This window comes from Lissotriton helveticus, chromosome 7 (genome assembly GCF_964261635.1).
Source record: "Lissotriton helveticus chromosome 7, aLisHel1.1, whole genome shotgun sequence".
NCBI lineage: Eukaryota > Metazoa > Chordata > Amphibia > Caudata > Salamandridae > Lissotriton > Lissotriton helveticus.
In genome coordinates this window covers 639337407-639365222 of record NC_136068.1, presented here as the reverse complement: position 1 = coordinate 639365222, position 27816 = coordinate 639337407, and the positions used below count along the sequence as shown (strand labels likewise).

Here is a 27816-nt window from a genome sequence, read left to right as displayed (position 1 = left end):
TTGTGCCATTACACTGGTGAGAGTTCAAATAATTCAGCACCCACCAAAAAAGGCACTGAAAAAATCCTCGGAGGGCTCCCGTAAACATAGTGCTCCTTCTAAGCTGCCTTCCCAATTGCAGCAGGACAAAAAGCTGGTATCTGCCAAAAAAATCCCTTCAAAAACCAGCTTCAGAACCTTATACTCCTCCTCTGAAGTTTAAACACACATTTAAGAAACCTACCTAAGCTCTGCTGACAGAGCTAGTCTACGACATCCCTGATGACGAGGAAATCCTCTTCAGGTACCATTTCAGTGGCATCAACAATGTCCACAGTTACCACCATCACTGTACCGTCTGCGGCAAGCTTCTCGCCGTCTAATTTGACAAGTCCGTCTCCTTTATCGTCCGTGGTGCAGATTACTCAGTCTTCTAAGTTGTCGTCAAAAATGGACCTCTCGACGACCCTCCTGTCGACGACAATCCTCTTGCCGACGGCAGGCCTCACAACAAAATTGTCTACTAGCTAGTAAACGTTTCTGTCGAGGGCGAAAAACTTCGTCGACGGCAGCCACATTGTCCTTGTCGACAAAGCTTCTGTTCACCGACGGCTATGGAACATCCAGATCTGATTGTAAAGAAACCCTCGTCGACTGCCTCTTCGACACGAATGACAAAGGGGAAAAATCTTTTTCCACCAAAAGATAAAGCATAACACCAAAACTTCATCTTTAACTTCACCCAGTCAAGTGTCAATCATTGTTGCCTTTACACCTTTTGGATGATGATGACTCTGTGGATGATTGCTTATTTGGGACAGCTCAAAGCCGTCAGAGCTTAATGTTAAATATCATGTTAACTCAGATGATTAAGACTACTATGACCAACAATATTATTCCCACCAGCACCAGTATTAACAGGATGTGGTGTGTCTTCCTTCCACTCTCGTAACGGACCTGCAACCCTTGCTAGCGCATTAGAAAAAGAGGTTTCTGCCAGCATCGCCATCTCTTCAACAAACTCCTTGTCCTCCTAAAGTGTAGGCTCAACCTCCAACGTCACCACAGCTGAGATCTCCGATTAGTCGTCCCTCTTCTCAGGAAGTGCCTTTACAGCAACTGTCATCTTCTGAAAGTGAAGAAAGTGAGATTCAAAAGGAACATCATTAGTGTGACGCCTACATAATTCCCCCACCAGACTGACCATCTCCGCCCCAAACGAACTCGCCTCCAGAAGGGGTTTTCCATAACCTCTTGGAAAGAGTGGTCAGACGTTTCGAATTGCCAATGCCTGCACACCAGCAAAACTGCTTCCTTTAAGATTTTAAGGAGCCTTACAGGAAGTCCGTAAGATCCATGCTTATCATTGATTACATTTGGGACCAGGGTTTAATGCAAAATCTAGCAACAGTGCCACCAGTGTTACCAAGACTGAATAAAAACATATATAGCCCCGGATGTCGTGCTTGCTGCCACACGGGTCACTCAAGACCAGACTGTTATTTCGCAAGCAACACAGTAAAGATCTAAAAATCCCTCGGCTCCCATTTCAGCTCCATCTGATAAGGAAGGGAGAAGGCTCGATAACATAGGCAAACACATCTCTACTATGTCAGCACTAACAGAGCTTCAAATTCCCTTGCATTATTGGGCCATTATAATAGACTGATGTGGTCCGATATTGCTGCATATGTGGATAGTCTTCCACCAGACGTCAAAGAGGAAGCAAGTAAGATATTGCTAGAAGGCGAGCGCTCCGCCTCAGCAATACCAGACTGTGCAATGGACATTACTTCCACCAGTTTTCGTCAACTGGCCTTTTCGTGGCGCTCGAGTAACCTTGGCAAAACGCATACAAAAATATTTATCCATACGCCTTTACAAATCTTTCCTGGGCATGATGGTCTCCTGCAGTCACCTCATCCCTTACTGTTGCCAATACATGCGTTTTCTCCAGGAAGCTTTGAACATGCAGTGGGTGCAGGTCGAGGAAACATTCAACATTATTGGGTAACTCCACCAATGATTTAATCACTAATCTGGTGGACACAACCTCATCCGCCGTCGCAAAGCTTACCATTTCTGCCCCAATTTGCCCCTCTGGTGAGAACGGATGTCACCTTGGATGGCTGGGGAGCATTCCTGCAAGAGCTCCAGGTCAGCGGAAAATGGCCTTCATCTCATCGGGACCTTCATATCAATCTCCTAGAGCTAAGAGCAGTGTTCCTTGCGCTACAAGCTTTCCTGCCCAGAATCCGAAATGCTTTGGTGCTTGTCAGGACAGACAATACTACGGCAGTGCACTACCTAACAAGCAAGGGGGAGCACGATCTCCTATCTCAAGAAGCTCAACTTAGGGCCATTCAGCACAAGATTTCACTAGCAGTGGAGTATGTACCAGGAAGGCTAGACACCATAGCGGTTACCTTAAGCAGACTCAAAACAACCTGCCATGAGTGGGAGTTAAATCGCTGCTCACTCTGCAACATCTTCTCCCGATTGGGCTAACCAAGCATATACCATTTAACTGCTCCAGCGTGGTCCTGCCAGCCTTGGTACACAGAATTTCACCTTCTCTCAGTGAAACCTCCAATGCACCTCAAACCAATTCCATCTCTGTTGACAATGAGCCAGGGAAAAGTAATTCATCCAGATCCCATTTATCTGAGATTATCCACCTGGCTCCTTAGTCCCAAGAGTTTCAATATTTGAAGATTCCACAGGATTGCAGAGAGGTGCTTGCTAGGGCATGAGCAGATAGTACCAACAAGACATACTCTTTGAAGTGGAAAAGGTTCTCCATTTGGTGCACATAGACTAATGTTCACCCCTCCACATATCACCAAAAGACATGTTGCCTTATCTCCTGCATTTGGCGCGTTCCGGCTTGGCTCACGCTTCAATAAGTTTGCTTCAATAAAAGTTCCCTTAGCGCCCTTTTCCCCTTTCTGGAGATCGTCCAATGGTCCACCTTTATGGTCAAACAGACTGTGAAACAATTCCTCAAAGGATTATTCAGAACTTTCCTGCCAGTGAGACCCCCTCCTCCTTCATGGCAGCTCAGCACAGTGCGTGCACAATTAATGAATCATCTATTCGAACCTATCAATAGAGCGGATATAAAGTTCCTCTCCTGGAAAGTTGCTCTCCTACTGGCTCTCACGTCAGCGGAGAGAGTTAGTGAACGCAAGGCTTTTACTACCCAGGAGCCATTCATACAATTTAAACACGATAGACTTATTCTACGCACGAACCCTAGGTTCATCCCTAAGGTTCCTTCGTACTTTCACCTGAATTAACTGATTGCTCTAAAATAGTTTTTTCCAAATACTCAAACATCAGCCGAACGTGCTTTGCACTCCTTGAATGTCAAAAGGTGCTAACATTCTATTTGGATAGTACCAAATCTTTTTCTAAATCCAACTAGGTGTTTGTAGCCTACGGTACATCTAGAAAGGGTTTCCCTCTTACAAAGCAAAACATCTTGAGGTGGATATCACATGCAATTCTTTTCTGTCAACAAGCGGGCCAGCCTTTGGCATCAAAAGACCGTGCTCATTCCACCAGAACCATGTTCACATCTGTGGCGCTGTTTGCAGGTGTGTCCCTTCCAGATATCTGCAGAACAGCAACCTGGAAAATGCTGCACACATTCACTAAGCACTACTGCTTGTACTCTGTCATACGAGATGCAGCAGTAGGACAAGCTGTTCTAAGACCTCTTTTTTCTATAAAGCTGAGCCATTTCTTTCTTCCCACTATCCATTTTATAGCACACATTTTCTATGATAATTGTGTACAGATTTATATATTTATGTATGTGCATACACATATTTTGATATTTTATATGTGCACCGAGTAGTATTTCACATACTCACATTATGTCCTATTTAGTGAAACTGCCATTTACTGCTTTCCACTCCGATTCAAGCATGTGAATCTATGAAAGTTCCAATACTTGAGTAAGAAAATAAGTTACTTACCTGTAACTGTAGTTCTCCAGCATTGGAATCTTTCATAGATTCACATGCGATCCACCCGCCTCCCCATGGAAATGCTCACATATGGTTCTCTGTTATTTCTATTTGTACGCACTAGGGCTTGGAAAATCTGAGGGACTGGGGATTCTCTCAGGAAGGTTCTACAGGGTGGTGTCATCTGATTGACTGTTTTCTCAGTTTGGTCCATTTTTAAATGAAGGACATTGATATGTTACTAAATACTGAGGCCTTAGGGCTTTATGTTCTATATATAGTAGGACATTACTTTTAAAGATACCGGGGACTTCCATCTCGACGACGGGCAATGATTCAAGCATGTGAATCTATGAAAGATTCCAATACTGGAAAACTACAGTTAAGGTAACTAACTTATTTTCATTCAGGCTATGATCCTGATCTTTCATTTTCTTTCCTGGATTTCAGTGAGGCCGACTCTGAGGCTGCAGAGAATGATTGCCTCCTGCATCCGGCTGGTCAGGCACACCAGGTGGCATATGCTGGCTCTGCAGTGGGGTTCTATCTAAACATGTCCATATTGAAGAGGAGACTGCAAATAACCAGTGGCAGACCCCTATCCCAGGCAGAGCTGAAAGTGGTGACTGATGCATCACTTCTGCATTCAGGCGGCCTCCTAGGAGAGGTGGAGATCAGAGTTCCTGTCTCTGGTGGAAGCCCAGCCCCACATCAACCTTCTGTAGCTGCGGGCTATCTGCTTAGCATTGATACATTTTTGCTCTGTCAAAAGAAGGCTGATGCAGGTGCTCATTGAAAACACCACCAGCAAGGGGTATTGCAACAAACAGCGTGGGTGGTGTCATGGACACTGTGCTACAAGGCTCTGTGCCTCTGGAACTGGCCGGCCAATCAAGGAATTTTAATGGTGGTGAACCACCTGTTGTGATTTGGGAACGCAAGAGTGGACAAAATCAGCTGTTGATGCATAGCAAATTACAGGTGGTTGTTACACCGGGGGGGGGGTCGCTCTAAGGTCTCTTCCATGCATGAGGAGAACCGTGGCTCAATATTGTCACCACCACCGAGAACACGCAATAAAAGTAGCTCTGCTTCTTAGTTTACCGGCCGTCCTTTTATTGATCTCTCTCTGAGATCCTCTCACCTATGTTGGGACTCTGGAATCATATATGCCTTTCTATTGATATCTGTCCTGCACCAAGTCCTTCTAGTGGCCCTGGATTGGCCTTGCATGTGCATCTGTCCTCTGATCAGGCTGATGTTGCAGCAACAGGGCAGGGTCCTACACCTGGCCCTCTGCATTTTTCACTTTCATGCTTAGAGATTGAGCAGTTGAATATCTTTGATCTTTCCCCAGACGTGGTTGGTGTCATCTTAGCAACCAGTAAAAAGAAAGTGGGAAACCCAATCTACCCTTGGAGGCTTGGGAAATATAACTATTTATAGGTAACTGTCCTTACAAGGGATTTCATTCAGAGAACTTAACAAATAACTGCGTTGTTGAGTCCCGGTTGGTGGCCAGCACATTAACATTCTATATCAATTCGCTCATTTACATCACGATTAATCAACAGTAAACGATTTCAAACACTGGTGTAAATTTCTCAAATTATAAACTCATTTAATGTGAATCAAACAAAGGAAGGGGGTATAGAAAATACTGACAGAACACAATGACCAAGGTTGATGAATCATATACAGAACTTGGAACTTTCAAGTCATTGGTGTAAACATCTATTCCAGAATGATATAACGGAAAATGAATCTGAAACAAACAGAAAATAAATTCCTTGAGCGGTAAATCTCTGGGGGGAAATAGATGAGCTCGGTCTTTGTGTTATGTCAGTATTTTCTGTACCCCCTTCCTTTGTTGGTTCACATTAAATGAGTTTATAAGTGGAGAAATTTACACGTGTACAGATTGTTCATGTGTTAGCCACCAACCGGGGATCAACAACTCAGTTATTTGTTTAAACGGTTTAATTAGGTTCTCGGGATTAAATCTCTTGTAGGCACAGTTAACTACCAACCTTTGCAACCAGGCATCCCTCCACAACTCTTTACCCCTGCCGTTCAGCCACATTTGTGGTCTGCGGTGACATGTCAGTTGGACCACACCTAGGTCAAGTTGTCTGGTGTTTTGCTGTTTCTCCTCCTTGCCTGGCAAGGCTTTGCATTGGGCACAGTCAAAGGGCGGCTTTTGTTTTTTCTGCCTTTAATATTTTTGCATTGGGGGAAAGTTGGACGCTGAGGAATCTGTGGTTGGATAGTCTCGACCAGAAAGAGCTTCTTTACAACAGTGATGAACTGCTTGCAATCTATATTAAAGTATGTGAATATATGAATATATGACCGATCCATGCTTTCAAAGAATCGGGTTACTGACGATTCTCCAGCATAGGTATCATTCCTAGATTCACATGTGACCCGCCCTACTTCCTGATGCAGGCTTACATATCCATTAGTCTTTTCACACAGATCCGTCTGTGCTAAGAAATCTGATGCATGGTAACCTTTGGGGAAGAGAAGTAATGGTATAACTCTCACCTCATTGGCTAACGTTTGGGTCTTTTTCCATAAGTTTGTTTTTTATTAAAATGTTTAAATCCTTTCCGTCTGAGTTCATCATACTGCTTTTTAAAAGATGTCCAACATTTGACCATATATTTGAATATTTTCTGTCATCCAGCTGGAAATCCTGGGTAGTCAACTGTAACATAAATGTTTACATACACTTGACATTGAAACAGCCATACTCTATATGCAGTCTGTCCTTTAATTATGTGACCTAAACCTTGGCCAATGGAGTGGAGACTCAGACCAACAACTACTCAAGGGACCAAATGTTAGTATTTCTACTGGACCTCAACCTAACTTCAAGTAACCTTCGGTGCTCGGCTCTATCAGCTGAAATCTTATTTTGCGATAACCTGGTGATCAATCTTTTTCCGGTGATATTCCTCACCTGCAGGGGTGGGCAGTTTCTACCACTTTTTGTGCCTGAGAGGCTGAGCCCTGAAGTGCAGTTGAATAACCTATCTTCAGGATTTCTCTACCAGCCATATCTCACATCTGGAGTCTCTCCCCAAGAAATGTATGAACTCTCTTCATAAATTATACCAACAGTGGAGAACTGTAGTTATAGGTAAGTAACTTTTGATCTTTAGTATTGAATCCTTCCTTGATCTTTCATAGAGTCCCACCTCAACGATGGGAATGATTCAAGCATGTGAATCTGGCAGATGTAAACACTGAAGTACTATAACTACTACCAACAATTTTTTTCATTGTTCCTTGAGTAATGATTCTCCAGGCACTCTATAGGAAGTGTGTGACTCTATCATCTTACTAAGCAAAGTTGGAATTGGTCAGAGCCGCAGCCTCTGAGACTCCTGTGAATCCCAAATTCAACTCCCCCATGCCCCTCCCTCCTCCCAGGCTCAAAACAACTTGTGTGTACCTGTACATTGCAGATTCTGGTGTCAAATACCTGGAAAGTCCAGTCAGACTGGATCCGTAAGATTTTTCATTGAGCAATAACACTTGCGCTTCAATAATTGGCGTTGGTCGACTCCGCATGATGTCGACGCAGTCTCCCCCATTGTGATGCCCGCGTCACCTACATAGGCGCGACCTCAACAAGCTGGCATCAGTTATTTTCTTTCTGCCCCAGCCAGCACAGATTTGTGAAGAGCTACCCTCTATCACTTTTTGTTAGGCTTATTTCGATGTTTTGTCAAACATTTTTTGATTATTTTTTTCCAATATGTCAAAGATGACTTCTGGATTCAAACAATGAGGTGCCTGCTGCTGCGTCATGTCGTTGACGGATCCATACATCTTGACTGAGATCTTGCAGCCAGGTGGCTCCTCCTCAGTTCCCCTCCTGCCATTCAGCAAGGCCTTGAATGATGTCCTTTTGGGAACCTCGTCCAAGTCCAACAGAGGGGCTCCTGTGAATAGCACAGTGTAGGAAGCTGGCTCTATATATACTATATCAAAGTGCGGTATAGTGTGCACAGACTCCAGCAGAACCCCAAAGGTAGGCTGAGGTAAAAGTAGATGGCACCTTACTCTCTATTTGTGGTAGTGTGGCTGACCAGTAAGGCTTTATCAGAGGGTAGTGTTAAGCATTTGTTGTATACATTCAATCAGAAAATATCACACTCAGACCGAACTTCAGACCAATTGGTTTGGTATAAAAATATTATTTTAGTTATTTTATTTCCTAGAACCAAGCAAGCTGGCACAGGTAAGTAATAAATACTTTACAGTGATAATACAGTTTTGAATTGCAGTTGTATATATACTTTGGTTTGGTTACAGTTTGAATTACTGGTAATGCAATACTGGGGGATACTGTACATATTCTTTGTATTGACTTTTCAATAGTAGGCAATGTGAATTACTTTTCAGATTACTTTTCTTACACTGTGTAGTATAGCTGGATACTACACTGGGACATTTCCTGTAAACTGGTAAGAAAAAGCGTTTTGGTTATTCGGTTACACTTTTAAAGATTATCATAGAATTTCCAACTCCACACTTGAAAACTTTTCACAGAAAAAACAGTCAATGTTATCCTATGGAGGAAAATAGTGTATCTGATAGACTGATAGACATCTAGCCACAGATTCCTTAACTTAGAATTATCCCCCGGCGTCAGACTGGATCCGGAAGCACACCTGCGCGCCAGCGCCACACAACCCCGCCCTGACTTCCACGGATGTGACGTCCGCGAGGTCATATAAGTCTCTCCCGGCACGTTCACGTCAGTTTCCTTATTTTCCATGTGCAACACGGATCCGGAGTAAGCGGTTCCTCTGGCCAGTTTTCAGGCCTCCTTTGACGCTTCATGTCTGGAACAGTGTCCGATGCCTTCAGGTTTTAAAACGTGTACCTCCTGTTCGCGGCAAATGTCTGCGACGGACCCACACCTTATTTACATGTGGTGTCTGTGCGAACCCCACGACTCAACGGATTGTGACGCCTGCCAACACCTCAAGCCGAAGTGCCGGCGGGAGCACTAGATGAAGCTGTTTTAGGCCTGCCTGTCCCCGTCTGACTCGTCACGGCCCCCGGCATCCTCTTTGGCGGCAGGTCCCGGTGACAGTGGGTTCAATTTGCGGCGTCAGTCGCCGTCTGGTTCCCTGGCGTGTCGTTCGCCCAATCCGGGTAAGTCACAGCGCAGTCCTTCTGTTGTCCGGGGCACTGGTTCCTGGAATTCTCTGGACATGCGCCCCCAGGAGTCGTCCCTCCCCTGTCCGCCCTATCCTGGCGCGGGGGCGACTCTAACCCAAATGGAGGCCTATGCAGCGGCCCTGCGGACCTCCTTTGTGTCCGCTACGTGAGGGGTCTCCGGCGGACTCGCCGGCTTGTTCGCCCCCCGGCGCTGACTGCGGCCCTTGCCACTAGGTATGATGGAGATATGGCGTAGTCAGGGCGCGGCCCGGCTGGGTCCCCCTCTTCGACCCATAGCACCCCTAACGGGACGCATAGTCCAGTGGGGCTCCCTGTGGCATCGCAGTTGGTTGCTAATGCTTGTAGCTTTGCTTCGAGTCCACCTCTGCCTTGCGGACAAGCAGCTGCCTGTTCGGAGGCGGGGTCGGCGCCATAGGCTTGCCTCCCTGGCTCCGACTCCATTCCTTACTCTGGAGTCGGAGCCTGCTGTGGTTGAGGCTGAGTCGGCGCGTCGGCATGCCTTCTTCGGGGCCTGTCGTAACTGAGGCCGAGTCGGCGCCGGACAACGCTGAGTCGGCGCCAGGGGAGGCAGAGTCTGCTTCGTACGAGACCGAGTCGGCGCAGAACAGGGCAGGGGGAGCGCAAACAGAGGTCACCCTGTGGCCGCCTCAACGCCAGATTGACTCCTCTCCTGAGGCTTCCGGGGGGAGTTTGGTGTCGCCGAATCTTTCCGTGCCTCTCTTCCCCCAACCCCCGACCCCCATCCCCTTGGAATTTGTGGCACCGGCGGACTCCACACCTCCTCAGTAGCCCCATCAGGGCCCTCATTCGTCAATGGGGTTTCCTTCTTTTGGACATTTGTCTCATCCGCTGTGCATTGGACAACCCCCTTGGGGTGGGAGGCTTAGTTTACAGCCCTCACCCACAGATGAGTTACTGTCCCCTCCTCGGAGAGCTGCCGGTGCACGTTCATACAAGTAGTCTGCTTGGCCGCCTGTGTTCTAAGTATGTAACCACCTTCGGTTCCCCTGCCTGTTGACCCTCTGCTGGATGTCCTCCACCACGGCTCGGGGAGTGTAGAGCTGCTTCTGCCCTTAGAAGCTTCTCTTTGATACCCTTCTAGGCATCTGGGCTTGGCCAGCTTCTGGTGATCCGGTAGTTCGTTCTATTTTGCACCCCGCCGTCCTGCTCCACACGATCCAGTTTGCTTATTTGTTCACCCAGACATTCAGGGGTTTGTTATGCAAACTGCTTTTCCTTCCTTGCCTCAGCTGCTGCTTCCTCCCTCCTGGGAGTTCAGATGGCTGGAGTTGTGGAGTCATAATATTTTCGCCTCCACTGGCGCAGCTCTTCGCTCACTTAATACAGTTTGTCTTGGCTCTGGCTACTTCTGCCCTTGTGACTCTGCCGAGTCTCTTCTGTCTTCCACCTCTGAGTGTGCTTGTGTTGACCTCAATCTTCTCTTTGACGGTCGTGATCTGGCGGAATTTACAATCCGCTCGTCCCTGGATACCGCAGATTCCTTAGGCCAAGCAATGGCTGGTTCAGTGGCCCCACGGCACTATGTTTGGTTGTGGGATGGCGTATTCCTAGAAAATATTCCAGCAACGCCTTGTTGACCTACCCTTTGATGGGGTCCTTTTGTTTGATGCCCATGCCAATTCGGGAGTTCAGCGTCTCCTTGCAGCCTTTCGCCCTCCACCATAGGTCTGTACTGCGCAGGTCTGTTTGTCATATCCTGGGGCGGTTACCCTTTCTTTTAGCGTCCACCAGTCGGACTATACCTGTTTGGGCTGGCTGCAAGCCAACTGTGGCGGTGTTCCACAGGTCGTTGTGTAGCCTCTGACTATGGTTTACCCTAAGAGGTATTTCCCCTGTTTTTCTTAGGGGCATGATATACTCCAGGTGGGGTACCTGTATGCTATTGTGTAGCTCCGCTTTGCGCCAGGCTGGTGTGGAGGTCCTTTGGGCTCTCTACGTCTACTGACACCATTATCTTACCGTTGTACGGGTTTCAGTGTTGTGGCTTCTGGCACTGCCTCCTACACGCCACGGGTCTCGCCTTGCTGGAGCCTTGGACTAACTCTTTTCTGTGTATTTCAACGCGCTTCAAAATTAGGCTGTATCCTGGCATGGGCGCATTAGGTGGTTTCCTCCTATAGCGCCCGCAGATGCATGGTCTTGGGGCTCCCACCTTTTTGATATATACCCCCACAGTTTGACCGTTCGTATCCCTTTTTTACACACCTCCAACTCTTTGCTTACGAAGTCTGGTCCTATATTCCTGTTTTTTGGGGAGCAGTTGGGTTCCCTGTAATCAAGCTTGCCATTGTTCTGCACAACAGTGTTTTTCTTAACATGTTTATAGTGCACTTCGGTGCCCTTTCCTGCCTCTTCGGCAACAGGGGTTCCTAGGGTTCCATTAACCCTGGGATGGACTTCCGCTGCTTAATGCTCTTTTCTTGGGGATCTTTTATGTCCCGTTCATGTAATGCACAGTCCCTCTATTCTGTGGGACTGCATTTCCCCTCTGCGTCGGAGGTGGTGGTCTGGAGATCTGATGTTGTTCTCAACAACTATGGGTGTTCTTCTTCATGGGTACTATAGGCGCCTTCGGTGCCTCGGAGGCCATGCCCTTCGGATGTTTCTTTTCCGTTGTGTTACCCTATCGGTTTCTGGTGTGCCTGCGGGACAGCTCCTTCCATGAAGGTCGTTCCTGGTGTACGCCCTGCGTCTCTGCCTTCCATGAGTGGGTTCTCCCTTTTGTTCTCCCTTTGGTCTTCAAACGGCCTTGTTTGGCAGTCCCGTACTCTACTTAGCTACGCCGCCTTGTTGTCTCTGTAGCTGTCTGCTATGTGCATGTTCTCGTTGTGGTCCACCTCAGTGTGCTTCACCGTGGTGCTGTCTGCCCCTGTCGCCTTCATGTGACTAAGTGTGCACTTGGCGTGTCTTAGGTTTCCTTGCGGGGCTCACCTGGTAGGCTCTAGATACGTTGCTCCATCTTGTCCTCTGGCTTTCGTTGGTGTCAACCTAGCACACCATTGAGCTCTGGGAGTAGTTCTTCGTTCTGAACACACTCTTCAGTTCTGGGATTATGGCTTAGTGCCGTTTCTACATCTTATACTCACAAGGATATGGTCTTGCGCCATTCTGGCAGTCTTATGATGCCTTGCCTCCCGTTGTCTTTTGCTCTCCGAGCTGCGTGGGTTGCTGACTGGCTGCTCTGCCACAGCTTTCCCCATAGTCTGTCACTTTGTGGCCGGCCCAGTGCTATCGGGCACTTTCTATTGTTCTATCGCAGACCCACCACCCCCTTGGGGTATGGCTGTGGTATCTATTCTAGGTTAAGGAATCTGTGTCTAGATGTCTCTATCAGATGTACAAGTTACTTACCTTCAGTAACGATGTATCTGGTAAAGACATCTAGCTGCAGATTCCTTAACGCCCACCCATCCTCCCCGTTCTGTGAGGACCTTGCCAGGTGGGCTTCTCCACTTTGCCTCCTTTCAGTTGACACTGGTCTTCATCCAGGGTGCTCAAATTGGTGCGACCATTTTGAGAATTGCCATATGCAGCGCCTCCCTCCAAGTGGCTTTTCTTCCTGTAGAGCGGTGCTCTTCTTCCATCAACCTGGAGCTCTTGCCTCCTCCACAGTCGTCTTCTTTAGGATCTGGTGGGCTGTGCTTCGGCCTTCCATTACTATAGGAGAAGTGCCGTTCTTGTACTGCCTTCTCGCAGTACATAGTTGTTCTCCTGGTCTCCGCCCTTGTGGAGCGGCACAGTTCTGCTTTGTAATAAGTCTACCTTTGTCTGTCAAGGTATTCTTCCCTTGTTACTCAGCCTCTGGGGATAGTCCATGCTTTGTTTTGCGGGGTTGTTTCTCAGAGAGATGCTCTGCCTTTACTTCCTGGTTTGTAAGTAGACCGTGTCTAATACTGTCCTTCATGATAGTGTTATGCACTATCCGTTTTCTTTGTTTTACGGATATTTCCCTCCTTCGCACACTGTTCGCATACTTTCACAGTTTTGTTGGTGGCTCCACGTTGTGCTGCGGAAAAGTTTCCCCGAAGAAAACTGACATCAGCGCGCCGGGATGGGCCTACATGACCTCACTGATGTCACGTCCGTGGACGATGTCAGGGCGGGGTAGTGTGGGGCCAACCCCGGCCCGCAGAGGTGCAGCTGCAAAAAAAAAATCCGGATCCAGTCTAACTCCTTGGGATAATTCTAGGTTATGGAATCTGCGGGTAGACAACGTTTCTACCAGATACATTGTTACCAAAGGTAAGTAACTCATACTATCAGTTCAAAGGTAAGTATTTGGTTGTGGGAGTTGGTATTCTGGGGGTAGACTCAGGGGTCCCCCAGGGTCAGGGATGCACTCTTTTTACACCCTCAGCTGCACTAGGGCCGCCAGGTGCAGAGTGCTGAGGCTGTGTTATCCAATGGGGGTTAGGGGGCCTCCGGTTGGTGGCTGCTTACGAGCAGGACACAAGGTTGTGGGAGCAAAGCTCCTGTACTTTAGCTCGGGGCAAATGGGGGTTCAAGACAGCACCAAAGGTGCACCCTCAGCGGCACTAGGGTGGTGGGCTGCTGAGTGCTGGTTTGGTGTTGTGTGCCCTGTTACTTTCAATGGGATTTCTCTGGTTTGCAAACAATCTGCAGGCTCGGGATGAAGGTCTTCTGGGTGCGACCACCATTTGGAGGTAAGTTGGGATGCTGGGGGTTGGCTAGACAGTCGGCTGGCCCACCCAAGGCTGTGGGGTGTCTTTTAGGGTCGGTAATTCTTACCAGCTCCTAATTGTGGTTGTGGGGGACCTTTCCGATTTAGCCTGCAGGCAGGTTAGGGATCACTGGATTTCAGGTCTGGGTTGCCGAGTAGACCACCTGGTAGTGTTGGGCCACTCTAACTCTGGCTGTAGGTGTCTGGTTCAGAGTGATGCAGACTTGCGGATTTTTCCGGAGCTGGAGTCTGTTTGATTAACAAATCCGGTGTTCACAGGAGACAGTCTTTTCTTTTGAAGACAGGGCAGGTCCATGGGGTTTTTGAGGCTTCTGGCGTCAGGACACCACTGAGTTTCACTTATGCAGGTCCGAGGTGGGGGACACCCGGTTGGTCTGGGGACAAGTCAGTGGGTGTCCTCTTCTTAGCTTTGGCACGGCTGTTCGGCCCTTCTTTTCTTTTTGTAGATTCTTGTCTGAGGAGGCAAGGTTCAGGGTTGCCCCTAAATACTAGATTTAGGGGCATTACTGGTAAGTGAAGGTTGGGACCAATGGGTCAATTCCTTAGGGTGGGTACACCCCATATTATTCTACCCTCCAGTGGGAGGGGGGGCCATATGCCTCACTCTGGTTAGCTAGAGTCCCCCATCTGCAAGATGACGGGACTGAGTTGTGCTTCACCTCGCCTCTCCCACCTGAGGGGTGGGGTTGACAAAGGTGGGAACACCTCTCTTCCTCACTTGGGTTTCTCGCTGATTCTCCTGCCCACAATGGGGGTGAGAACCGGTGGGGGCCAGTTCCTGAAAGCAACAACAGGCCTGGGTAGGTTCACAAAGATGGCAGGCCTTTAAAGCGTCCCCTTCGTGGACCCTGGCCATGCTGGGGGAGCAGGTTTACCACCTCATTCCAGGATGTGCATTGTTTCAGGCCCCCGAGAGCAGCAGGCTCTCCACTCAGGGCACCAGAAACATATCTGGTGGTGACAGCTGAAAGCAGTCACTTAGCCTGGACACTAGTGGTAGTTCGTTTTTATGGGGTCGTCTCCAAGATGCCATCTGTGTGCATTTTTCATTAAATGCAACACTGGCATCAGTGTGGGTTTAATGTGCTGAGAAGTTTGATACCAAACTTCTCAGTTTTCAGTGCAGCCATTATGGTACTTTGGAGTTCGTAATGACACTCTGCACCATATACTCTTAATGGCAGCGCTGCACTTACAATGTCTAAGAATGGCCTTTGACACTTTAGGGGTACAGGGCTCATGCACCTGTACCTTCACCACTGGTATAGTGCACCCAGCTAGAGGGGTGACTGATCTATGCCAGGGCAGTGGGTTGTAGGCATGGCACACAGATATGTGCCATGTCGACTCTTCACTTTGTTCTGCACCAAAATATGCAACCTGCAAAGGCAGTGTGTATGTGTAAAGGTCCAGGACCTCTAAGGGTGGCACTAAGTGCTCCAGCCCTTAGAGGCCTTCCCTGGTCACAGTGCCCTGGGATCCTAGGGTACTATTTACTAGGGGCTGACCTGTGGCCAGAGTGCGCCAATTGGGTTTAGTCTTCAATGCAGTTTTAGTGAAAGAACATAGGCCCTAGGTACCTGATGCCAAGGGCACACTCAAAGTACATCAGCATTTAAGCAAAAAGTGGGGGCAACCATGCAGAAAGAGGGCACTTTATTCTACCAGCCTTGCATTGCGGTTGGTGAGTACCGCGTGCGTCTTGCTCCATTATTCCCACTTCCTGTGTGAAACGGTGGCGCAAGTGCTGGGCCATCCTTTCAAGCCATATCAGACTGGAGAGATGCAGCAAATTTCGCCATTCGTTGTGTACTTGAAACAACCGACTCACTGGGCCGAGCGATGTCCTGAACCGTGGCTGTTCGCTATGCCTGGCTGAAAACTTCTGGCTTTTCTGGGGAGTGTCCAGGCTTCCCTCATGGACATTACTTTTGATAGCACCATCTCTTCAGAGACAAGGCAGATATGGCCCTGGAGCGCTTCAAGGACTCTTAGGCTATGGACAAGTTCTTGGGCCTGTGTGTCCACACATCCCCCATCTTTCGTCCCATTCGTGGTTACAGAAGGTGCTTTCAGCCGTGTTAGCCATACCCCAGCCACAAAGACACGCAAGTTCAGCAAGCATCGCGCAGCTGTGGGCATGGCTTCTGTCCCAGTGGGTTGGGCAACCAGAGATTTTCATATTCCCATATTGCCTGCCTATCGGCACTACCTGCGGGTTACAGTAGGCTATGACCAATTACCGTTCACCGTGCTCCCCTTTGACCTTACCAGCTCCCCTCGGGTGTTCACCATGGTGATGGCTGTGGTCTCGGCTCACCTGCTTAGATCGGGGAGTGCCAGCCTTCCTCCTATCTCAACGACTGGCTGTTAAAGGTGAGTTCGCCCCAAGCTGTCTTCTCCCACCTCCAGACTATAGTAAACCTTTTGCACTCACTGGGGTTCTCTAGCAACATGCCGAAGTCACACCTGACTTCCTCTCAGATGCTTCTTTTCATCGTTAATGTTCTGGATACTGTGCTGTTTCCTGGCTTTTCTCCCAAACGGCAAGTCAAGGATATTCAGGTTGTCATCGATGTTACTGCCTCTCTCCTGGATTTCGCTGAGGACAACTCTACGGCTGCTGGTCCTCGTGGCCTCCTGCATCCTGCTAGTGAACACATTCCAGGTTGCATATGCAGGCTTTGCAGTGGAAATCTGAAAGAAAACGGTTACGGTTAGATTCCTTACCTTAGAATATCCCCAGGCGTCAGACTGGATTCGGAAAGTTTTGCGTAGCAGTACCCCTGCGCGTCGGTAGGCGTCGTCTGCGACTCTGCGTCTGTCGTAGAGTCGTGGTCGCCGGGATGACGTCGTCTGAAGACTTGGACGCAGACCTCGTGCGTTGACGTCCGTTCTTCTTTTTTCCGCGCCAGCAAGCGCAGATCCGGGAAGAGCAGTACTCCTAGTCACTTTTTGACTAACTTTTTTTCAATCTATTTTGGATCTTCTCAAGTAGATTCTCGACTCCGGTGTCGGTAGGGATTCCCGGGTTTAAACCCTATGAAGACTGTAGCCGACTGATGTCGGTTACCAACCCCCACCGTCTGTGCCTTTATTGCCTTGGGCCGACCATGATGACAAGTCGTGCCCCGACTGCTGGGCCTTGACGTCGAAGGCTAGGCGGGTGCGGTCCCGTAAGCGCCTCGACATCCGGCAGTCGGTCTCGCGCTGCTCGAGGGCCTGGTCCAGGAGGAGGTCGAGGGACCGGTCGCGGGGCCACAGTCATCACAGCTCGGCGAGTCGACACCACTCATCGGGCTCCAAGTCCTCGGGTAAGTCGAGGCACAAGAAGTAGAAGAAGCGACATCGCTCTTCTGACACCTGCGACGCGGACGGGGGTTCGGGCGACACCGCCATAGGCCACGTCCAGCTCCACACCCGCCGGTCCCTGGGCTGAGCGCGACGCCAGAGGAGATCAGTGCCTTCCTCGCGGCCATGAGTATGCGCTTCCCTCCGTCGGGTACCGCCGAGGTGCCTTCGGGCCCCGCGGACCTGTCTGGGAGCCCAAGCGGGCCGGCGACTTCGGCCCCGGTACCATCGTAGACTTAGGTCCTGACGCCGCAGGGTTCCTCAGGATCCAGGCCTGGATCCGTGACGACGCCGGAATCGAACCGGCGCAGTCTTCGGCACCGATCGGTGAGCCCTTCACCGACGACCCGGCTCCATCATTTCTTCCTGACCTTCAAGAGATGGATGACGAGAGGGATTGGGAGGGGGATCTGGGATTAAACCCAGATCTGTTGACTGGGTGTGAGTGTTTGATTGGTTCAGATGCTCCGTCTATCTCCACCCCCTTTTGTACCGCTTTGTTCGCCATAAGTTGGCAGGGTAGGCTCAGACGTGAGTCCCTTCCTCACTTTGCCTCTAGATTCAAGCAAGCCTTGCTGAAGACGGCTGAAATGCCACAAACCGGTCCTAGGACCCTTGTTTCCGGTCCAGGGAAGGCATGGCTTGGCAGTTCGGGCTGGACTGTTCCCATGAGGCACAGGGTCAGACTGATTTGCATATGGCCATGTCTGAACTGGGGTGGCAGAGTGTGGGCTAAAGAACAGTGATGGATTAAACCCAGATCTATTGACTGGGTGTGAGTGTTTCATTGGTTCAGATGCTCCGTCCATCACCACCCACTTCTGTACCAGTTTCAGTGGGTATTAGGGCAACCTGTCAAACCACGCCCGGATCTCGGAGGGCACTACAAGACAGTTGCAGTGGTGGCTCACGGACCGCGATTGGGTCAGCGGCAGATCTCTCTCCCTACTCCAAACGGAGCACGTAGTAGTGACAGATTCATCCCTCCTGGGATGGGCTGGCCACATGGGAGAGAGGGAGATCAGAGGCCTCTGGTCTCCGGCGGAGTCCCGGCTCCACATCAACCTTCTGGAGCTGCTGGCGATCCGGCTTGCCCTGAAGGCATTCCTTCCCTCTGTCCGGGGGAGTGTAGTGCAGGTGTTCAGACAACACCACCGCCATGTGGTACTGCAACAAACAGGGCGGGGTGGTGTCGTGGACCCGTTGTGAAGAGGCTCTGCGTCTCTGGACATGGCTGGAACACCAGGGCGTCACCCTGAACGCCAGGGCGGACGAACTCAGCCGCCAGTGCATGATGGATCACGAATGGCGTCTGCACTCGGACGTGGCGCAAGGCCTCTTTCAGCAGTGGGGAGAGCCTTGGTTAGATCTATTCGCATCCGAAGAGAACGCGCAAATGTCATCAGTTCTGCGCGTTGGAACTCCAAGTGGCACTCGCTCGGAGACGCTTTTCGTCGCGAGTGGCGCTGCCGTCTATACCACTTCTACCCAGAGTGCTTAAGATCAGGCGAGAGCGGGCCGAAGTCATCCTTGTGGCTCCGTACTGGGCACAAAGATTCTGGTATCCCGAGGTACCTAGCATGTTAGTTGATCCCCTGATTCGTCTGCCTTTTCAGGAGGACCTTCTGTCGCAGCTATAGGGGACGGTCCTCCACCCGAACCTATCCAGCCTCCACCTCCATGTGTGGAGATTGAGTGGCGACAGTTGAGGCCATTTGACTTGCCTCCTGAAGTCTGTGATGTAATTCTGGCAGCCAGGTGTCCCTCCACAAAATCGGTATACGCCTGCAGGTGGAACAAATTTGTTTCATGGTGCACAGCAAAGGCTGTGGATCCTCTCTCTCTCTGCCCCCCTTTCAGAGGTTCTCCTCTTCCTTCTTTCTATTGCCCAGCAGGGCCCTGCTCTGGGCACTCTTAAGGGCTACCTCTCTGCCATTTCTGCCTTCTTGAGGCTTCCTGATCAGCCTTCTCTTTTCAAGTCCCCTGTTGTAAATATATTCTTGATAGGCATCACGCACATGTGTTCCTGTTCCTTTCGTGATGCCTCAGTGGGACTTGAACCTTGTTCTAACTTATCTGATGTGCGCTCCTTTCGAGCTGCTTCACAATTGCCCTCTTCGTCTTCTGACACTTAAGACTGCATTCATGGTTGCCATCACCTCTTCCAGGAGAGTGAGTGAGCTCCAGGCTCTATCTTCTAAGCCTCCTTTCCTTTCTGTCCATCCGGACAAAGTTGTGTTAAAACACGTCCTTCTTTCCTGCCCAAGGTGGTTACAGCCTTTCACATCGGGCAGTCCATCACCTTACCCACCTTCTTTCCGCCTCCGCATCCTTCCAAGGAGGAAGAGAGCCTCCACCGTCTGGACCCAAAACGTGCGCGCTCCTTCTACCTTGATCGCACACGCCAGTTCCAGGTGGACGACCAGCTCTTTGTTGGTTACGTGGGCGCGAAGAAGGGACGGGCGGTGCACAAACAGACCATCTCTCGGTGGGTCTTGTTGTGCATCAAGGTCTGCTACTCTTTGGCTAGAAAGGAGCCCCCTGTTGGACTGAGGGCCGATTCCACTCAGGCCACGGCGGCTACTACTGCCCAAGGTCGGGGAGTCCCCTTGCAGGACATTTGTCAGGCAGCTACGTGGACCTCGCTGCACACTTTTGCTAGACACTACTTCCTGGACAGCCCAGTCCGGAGAGATTGCTTTTTCGGCCGTTCCATTCTCCAGAACTTTCTGGTGTGATCTTGGCCAGCAGACCCACCACCGGGGTTGGTATTGCTGGGGTATCTATTCTAAGGTAAGGAATCTAACACTAACCTATTTCTTTCAGATAACGATATATCTGTAAGAAACAATAGTTAGTGTTTGATTCCTTACCGCCCCACCCATCTTCCCCGTTCTGCGGACCGAGATTTAGAGTTATGGTATTTCCCTTTGAGGGCCCTAGTTTTATGGCACCAGTGCCGGTCTCTGGCATGGCTCTGCGTTCCTTGTGCGGAAAGCTATGCACAAGAACTGACGTCAGCGCGCGAGAGCGGCGTCTTAGTACTCCGTCATCCCGGCAACCACGACGACGGACGCGGAGCCGCAGACGACTACCGAAGCGCAGGGGTACTGTTACCGAAGTTAAGTAACTTGTGCCTTAGTTCCAGTGGGTGCATCAGGGAAATCTCTCCGACATGGTCCAGATCTCAAAGAGAACTGCACAGGACCTGCAGTAGTTGCTAAAAGACTGCAATTGGGTCAGAGGTAGACCCTTTTCCCTTCCCCAACCAGACCACATAGTAGTGACAGATGTCACTCCTGGGTTGGGGCGCCATCTGGGAGAGGTGGAGATCGGGATACTCTGGGATCCGGCGGAGTCTGGGCTCCACATCCACTTGTTGGAGTTCTGAGCGATTCGCTTGTCATTGAAAGCCTTTTTCCCTTCAATCAAGGGAAAGCTGGTACAAGTGTTCACTGGCAACACCACCTCCATGTGGTACTGCAACAAACAGGGCGGGGTTTGGTCGTGAACCCTTTGTCGAGAGGCCCTGCGTCTCTGGATGTGGCTGGAGCAGCAGTGCATTTCCCTGGTGGTTCAACACCTGACTGGTTCTCTGCACACCACAGTGGATGAACTCAGCCGTTGATGCCTAGTGGCTCACAAATGGCTTCTTCATCCGGAGGTTGGACAAGGTCTTTCAGTAGTGGGGAGAGCCTTGATTAGATCTGTTCGCCTCTGATGAGAACGCGCAATGGCAGCAGTATTGCTTGCTGGAGTTTCCAAGGCTGAACGCGCTCAGGGACGCTATCGTCTTTAGCGGAGCTCAGGCCTCCTGTGCGCCTTTGCAGCAATACCACTCCTGTCCAGAGTGCTCAAGAGGATCAGGAGTGACCGGCCCCAAGTCATTCTTGTGGCTCAGGAATGGGCAAGGAGAGTCTGGTATCTCGAGCTTCTCCAACTGAGTATCGTTCCTCCTATCAGGCTGCCCCTTTGGGAGGATCTTCTGTCACAGCAGCAGGGGAGTGTCCTCCTCCCCTATTGTAAATAGATTTCTTAAAGGGCTTCTACATATTTCCACCTGCCCCTTTCATGATGCCTCAGTTGATCCTTCATTTGGTTCTCCCCTTCCTGATGTGTTCTCCTTTTGAACCTGTGCACAACTGCCCCTCCTCCTCTGGATGCTCACCATCAAAACATACTTTCTAGTGGCAATAACATCTGCCAGGAGGGTGTGCGAATTGCAGGCTATGTCATCCAAGTGTCCTTACCTGACCATCTTTCCTGATCAGTTGGTGCTTCGCACTAGGGACTCTTTCTTACCGAAAGTGGTAACTCCTTTCCACGTGGGGCAATCTGTCACCTTGCTCATTTTCTACGCTCCTCTGCACCCCTCTAAAGAAGAGGAGCGACTCGACCATCTGGACCCCAAAAGAGCGTTGTTGTTCTACCTTGACCTTACAAGAGTTGCAGTTGGATGACCAACTCTTCATGGGTTACGTTGGATCAAAGAAAGGTTGTGCAGTGCAGAAGAGAACTATCTCAAGTTGTCCCCTGCATCAAAATGTTCTACTCTCTGGCCAAAAAGCAGCCTCCTGAAGGCATAAGGGCTCATTCCACCAGAGCTAAGGCTGCTACCATGGCATTGTATCATGGAGTTCCAGCCCAACATGTGTCAGGCGGCAACGGGGGCATGCCTGCACACGTTTAAAAAGCACTGCTGCATGGACCGTCTATTCCAACAGGGACAGCCTTTTTGGCTGCGCTGTCCTGCAGGACTTTCTGGTCTAAACTTGACTGCCGTCCCTCTAGGGATGGTATTGCTTGGGTATCTATTCCACTGTAAGGAATCTGCGGCTAGATTTCTCTATCAGATGGACAAGTTACTTGGCTTCGTTAACACCTTATCTGATAGATACATGATCTAGCCACAGATTCCTTACCGACCCAACCATCCTCCCGGTATTGTGTGCAGGTTTTTAGGGTCAGGGCTGTTCCCTTTCAGGGTCTTAGTTCTAAACACAGTCATTGCACTTCATGGCTCTGCGCACCTGGCATTGAATGTTGTGAAAAGTAACTGACTTCAGTGTTCTGAGGTGACGCCTACATTGGTGACGTGGACGTCACAACTGCAGATGACGTCAACATGACACTGAGCCAACCTATGCCACCTACCAGCGCACAAGGGTATTGCTCGATGAAAAATCTTCCTGATCCAGTCGGCACGCCTGGGAAATTCTAAGGCAAGGAATCTGCAGTTAGATCTTTTCTCTACCAGGTAAGGTGTTACCAAAGGTAAATTGTCCATCAGAGTAATGCATTCGCTTTTGCCATGTGAGCACTGTTTACCAGAGTACCTCTCAGGGACATCTGTAAGGCAGTAATGTGGGCATCTACCCACAGTTTCATGAAGCACTACTGCCTCTGCCTTAGTTTAAGATATAGAACAGCAGTTGGACAGGAGGTGCTGTGACCGGCTTCATTAAGGTGAGCCTTATGTCTGCCTTACTTGTATATGCTGTTTATATCATTAGTTTAATAATAGAGCTGTGAATCCATGAAAGAGCTAAAACTGAAGAAAATTGCATACATGTGGCTCCAGTACTCCAGAGTTGATCTCTTTAATAGATTCATACACATGTCCCCTTTCTCATGATCCAGATTATGTATTTTAAAATCTGACACTAGGTGCCTTTGTGGCTAGTTTAAATCAGGCTATTCACCTTAGTACCAGAATTCAGTTCATATTGTAAAGTTGGATTACATAGTCTTTCGATGTTTCAATGTTTTTGAAGTGCATGTGTACACGAATGTCAACGTTGACTAGCGTGGGTCTTTCGGCCCAGTGACTGGGCATGGTTCAGGCATGTGAATCTATGAAAGATTACACTACTGGAGAGCAATAGCTGGAGGTAAGTAATTTTTCCGTTTTGTAAACATGATAGTTAACAAACTGTCAAATTACTTGCAATGAAATTCAAGTTTTTTCATGTAATATGAATGTAAGTGTTTCATGGCAATTTTAATGAACCAAAAACAAAGTATGAACTTAAACTGAAGGATAGTTGTCAGGAATGCTTTAAAGTGGTGGAGCCAGTCGCCAGAACTGTGCGATGTATCCACTTGGGATTTTCCATTGGTAGACAATAGATGCATCTAGAAGGTGTAACGTAAAAGTACAGATCTTCCGTAAATTAATAACTTGTGACTCATGGTATAGCTTTCTTCACTTGCTACTGCCGAGCTTTTTGTTTAATTTGATCGTTCAACTTTCTTCAAGTAACTTTCGCTCTCTCCTCTTCCTAGGTCACCTTAAAAGCCAGTGGGGAAATGTCAAGCTCTGTTTCACATAGAACGTGTTCGCCCTCCTCGGTTCTCCTCTTTTTCGCTGTTGTGTAATATAATAAAACAGACTGAGCAGTGGAAAGAGGTTTAACAATCTGTGTCCCACTCCCCTCTAAAATCTCTACTTTTCCATCTGAATAAAAGCCTCTGACCAAGCCGGATTACAATGAGACTGTTTTATGCCTCCTCCCTTCTCATCTACAAATGGGAGAACTTCAATGTGAATAATGAACTCTGAGGATTGTGCATAAATGGGGACTTTGGGTTGGAGGGGTTATGTTTTTGTTTAGTTTAAGGCTCCATTGTTGCCCATTTGTCTCTAGAGCAGCAGGCCCACTAAAGTTGCTGTTTCCAGTCAAACAAAAGTAGGGGTTGGGATATATTTCTAAGGTGTTGTCTTGCTTTCTCTATGTACTTTTCTGATCTTTGTGTCTTTTAAGCTGTTGCTTTAGACAGAAATGCAGGCATTGACTGGTAATGGATTGCCAGGTGTGGGGGAACAATAGGGTGCTAACAGTTATTTCATTCGGATTTTTGGTACACAGGACATATTCGGTGGAGAAGGCTGCAGACCGAAGCAAGCATTTTTCTCTGTATATATCAGTTTCAGTTTACTGACTTTTAATAACTGCTTGCTTTTGCAAATGTACAATGGAAAGAAATGTGTGGAAATTAAGATGTTAAGTGGATGTTCAGAATGTGCTATGGGCAGACAGTGTAGAGTGTGAATTGGCAGGAAGGAGAACAAGCACCTATATTCCGTCCCTGTTTCATCACCCGTGACTTCAAAGCTCTAAGTGAAGAAACCCTTTTTTGGAATAGTCCTGCAAAGAGATCCTTTCCAGAGTGAGCAACAGAATGCTTTATTCCAGGCTTATGCAGCACATAAATGTTCGATCTATGAGATCTAGACCATCAAAAGAGAAGGTCCTTTCATAACATCTATGGACTTGGTGCAGTTCTTTCATTATTTCATATCAATTTCTGATTTCTACAATAAGCTTTGCAAGTAGGCCTGTTTTTGCAGGTTCAATGATGGAAATGTCTAGTGGTGCCTGTGCCTTCGCAATACCAGCATTCAGAACAGTTGACCTACATTGTGGCACTAATCAAAAGAAAAGCATCAAAACTATTCAAGGTCCAAACCAACACTTCACTTCATCAGTTTCAACATTGGAGGACTTTATGTTGAATCAGCCCAACTTTGTCAGTTTCTAGCAGCACTTGCAAATCTCACCCAGGTCCACACTTCTATTTGGTTGCTCAACCTTGGGGGCAATCTTGTGAGCTTTCAAGAGGGAAGCACATGCTTACAAGGAAAAGTGGCACTTTCTTTCCCTCTGTTAAATACCTTTTAAAAAACCCAGAAGGCCGCTCTGCAAGCTGTTGCCAGTCCGATCCAACACCATGGAGTTTAAGTGTACATAGAAGAAGCTCACAACTGGGCATACCTGATCCAGTAAAATCTTATGGACATGTTTTACTGTATATTTTTTGTGATTGTTATACCATTTGAGAAAAACTTCTATCCGGCTGTAAAAAATAACTGATTTGAGATACCGTCCATAGGTTGACACCCATTTCCTTTCTCACTTGTAGCTAAGGAATGCACCTAGAAAATATTCCTTTTAGACTCATTGACTTCGCACCCAGTATTGAAGCTCTAGAATTGATACAACTTCTCTAAAGACCATAGTACCTTACCACTCTTCTTTGAATTTAATGAGATGAAATTATTTGAAAGATTTGCACTTTAACCTGTCTGTTTGCAATGACCTGCAAGGATACAGCTGTCTTGTTATATTTAACTGTAATACATCCTGTGAGAAACTGTGAAATGGCATTTTGCTACATGATTTTACTGAAGGTGGGATGTGGCTGCTGACTGAGTTGTCGTCCCTGAGCGAGTTTATCTTTTCCTGAGTGCATCTACTATGGACATGTTTATGTATCACTTGTGCTTAAGGAATTTAACATCCATAACGCAAACCTACCAGTTCCAGCTATGTTTGTGTAGACTATCACTCTAAGAATAGCTAGACTTACCTAGTTTATTTTCCTGCTTGTTTTCTTTCTTACTGCTTTAAAATATGATTCATTGCCCCTCAGAAAATGCCATTTTCCTACCCGTTGAGAAACATGTTAGGCTCTACTTTTAGGTTTAGAAATTGCCTTACAAGACGCTTTTTATTAGCCAGTGAAGACTGAGGGTGGTGTATCAGTCAACAAAACTTCAGCTGTAAGAAATAAAACCAATGCTGGGACTTAAACTGTTAGTTTTAGTAAACAGGACAAATTTAGACTATACAGACATAGCTATGTGATGTGAGGAAAGAATAGTCGTGCTTACCTCGATCCTAATTTGACACTAAGACCGTGTTAATGTCACAGGCAAGACAGTGTAGTATCCCTTAGTCAGACATCTACTATACTGACCAGCATGAATGTTAATTTGGATCCAAATCCCTGCTACGCACTTGTCTAAGGCATGCAATGGAAAAAGTAATATGAGCTTTTGATCGGGTCATAGAAACACCTTCACTTAAAAAATGAGAATAAAAGATGCCATGACAGATTTACTTAGATGTGAAACAAATATTGTTTTCTTTAGAATGATTTATTTTCCTTTCTGGGTTCTCTGGATGTTTGTTGTGAGTTTGGGGCTGATTTGTTTGTGTGCAATTTTTATTTCTTTTCTGCGAGAGGCATCCAATGCCTTCAAATTTTCCCTGGATGGCATTGTAGACACACTTTGTGATGGTTTTAGGGACAATTGAAATGTGTTCGGGGAGGCAATTGAGATTCCAACACCTATTTGGGGAGTCCTAAAAATGATTTTTTTTCTTCTTCGAGAAGGGTTTTCATACTGACAAGTATGTAACTTGATGTTTCTTAAAAAATAAGAGAAAAAAAATCATTTTTTTTTTTTTAATATGTACAGCAAGAATTCTTTTCTGTCAATAAATATGCTAAAAATTATCCCTTGTGTCTTTATTCACCGCACACATTCTTGCGCCTAAATGTCTCGTAACAGCCTTAAAGAAAGTGAAATGACAAACATCTGTAAATGTTATTGCAAGTAGCTCTTGATATAGACTTCTAGCTGTAGATTACTCACCTTCTGAATATTTGCCACGTGTCCGACTGGATCCGGAAACTTTTCAGCAGTACCTCTGCACCCCAGTAGATAGTGCTGTGCTACTTTGCACTGGTGCTGTTTGACTTCAGATAGGTCATGCGGAGCCCATTAGACGCACTTACCACTAGCTGTCATCAGTTCCTTTTTTCTGCACCACCATACACTGACCCTTGGATACCTTCCATCTCTTTGAGACCCTTAAGAAGTTATCGAAATAAAGACTGCTTTTATTTATACGTCACGTTGGATCATCATGTGTGATTGCAAAAGGACTTCTAAGTTTGCCTATATGCTCTATTGCTGGTCTCACTTTAAATTTGGATTTTATTGATACACCATGCATAGAGTGCTGAAGTACAGCCAGAGACCTTTCTGATTCGCCAGGTCTGTCGAGTGTGGGAGGGAGCCGTTGTGAGGGTGCTGTATCGTGCCCCCTATGTACGGAATATGCCACTGTGGGTACTATAACCTTTTGCACGGATAGCGGAGCTGATAGTGCAGAGATGGTTGGATGTGAACTCCTGGGTGATTTATATTCGGGTGGCCACATTATAATGCGTGAAGACGTGATATAATCTTTCACACTAGACCCAGGGCAGTACCTGCAGTATGCTAAGGTGTCGGCGATGGTAAGGGAGATATGCTTTGCTTTCCCGTGGAACCAGTGCACTCACAAACTGACGGCACTGTTGGAGCTCTCTGGTGCCTGCTAATTGATTTCACATAAGTATCATGCCCTATGGGAGGATTTGCCCAGGTTGATACCCAAAGCACATGGCAAGTGGGAGGAAGCACTGGACGAGACCCTGTCTATCTGGGAAAGGTAGAAAGTCCATGGGGGTGCGTATGGTGAGCTATGAGTTTCAAATTAATAGAGTGAACCTACATTTATTGCAAAAAGAATAATTGATGGACTGAATGCAGAACAATGTCATACATTCACCCCAGTACAGAGATTCGGGCCTCAATCCATCATGGTTTTTGCTCAGCATGCCATTCCAGTTTGGACCCAGCCATATGCAAATCAGTCTTGACCCTGGCCCAATGGGAACAATCCAGCCCGAACTGCCAGCCCAGGTTGTCCCTGGTCTGGAAACCAGCATCTTAGGAACGGTTTCGGGCTT

The 27816-nt window shown here is 47.9% G+C and overlaps 1 protein-coding gene across 3 annotated transcripts in view; it reads left to right on the top strand.

Annotated features, from left to right (window-relative positions):
- LOC144768881 (uncharacterized) overlaps positions 1–26532 on the top strand; it is a 993034-nt gene extending 966502 nt beyond the window's left edge. For all 3 annotated transcript variants that reach the window (XM_078652892.1, XM_078652890.1, XM_078652891.1), the window contains one exon: positions 23515–26532. In XM_078652892.1, the coding sequence (XP_078509018.1) occupies positions 23515–23524 (10 nt within the window). In that variant the 3' untranslated portion in view covers positions 23525–26532. The remainder of the gene's footprint in view (positions 1–23514) is intronic.
- Positions 26533–27816: the final 1284 nt, after the last annotated feature.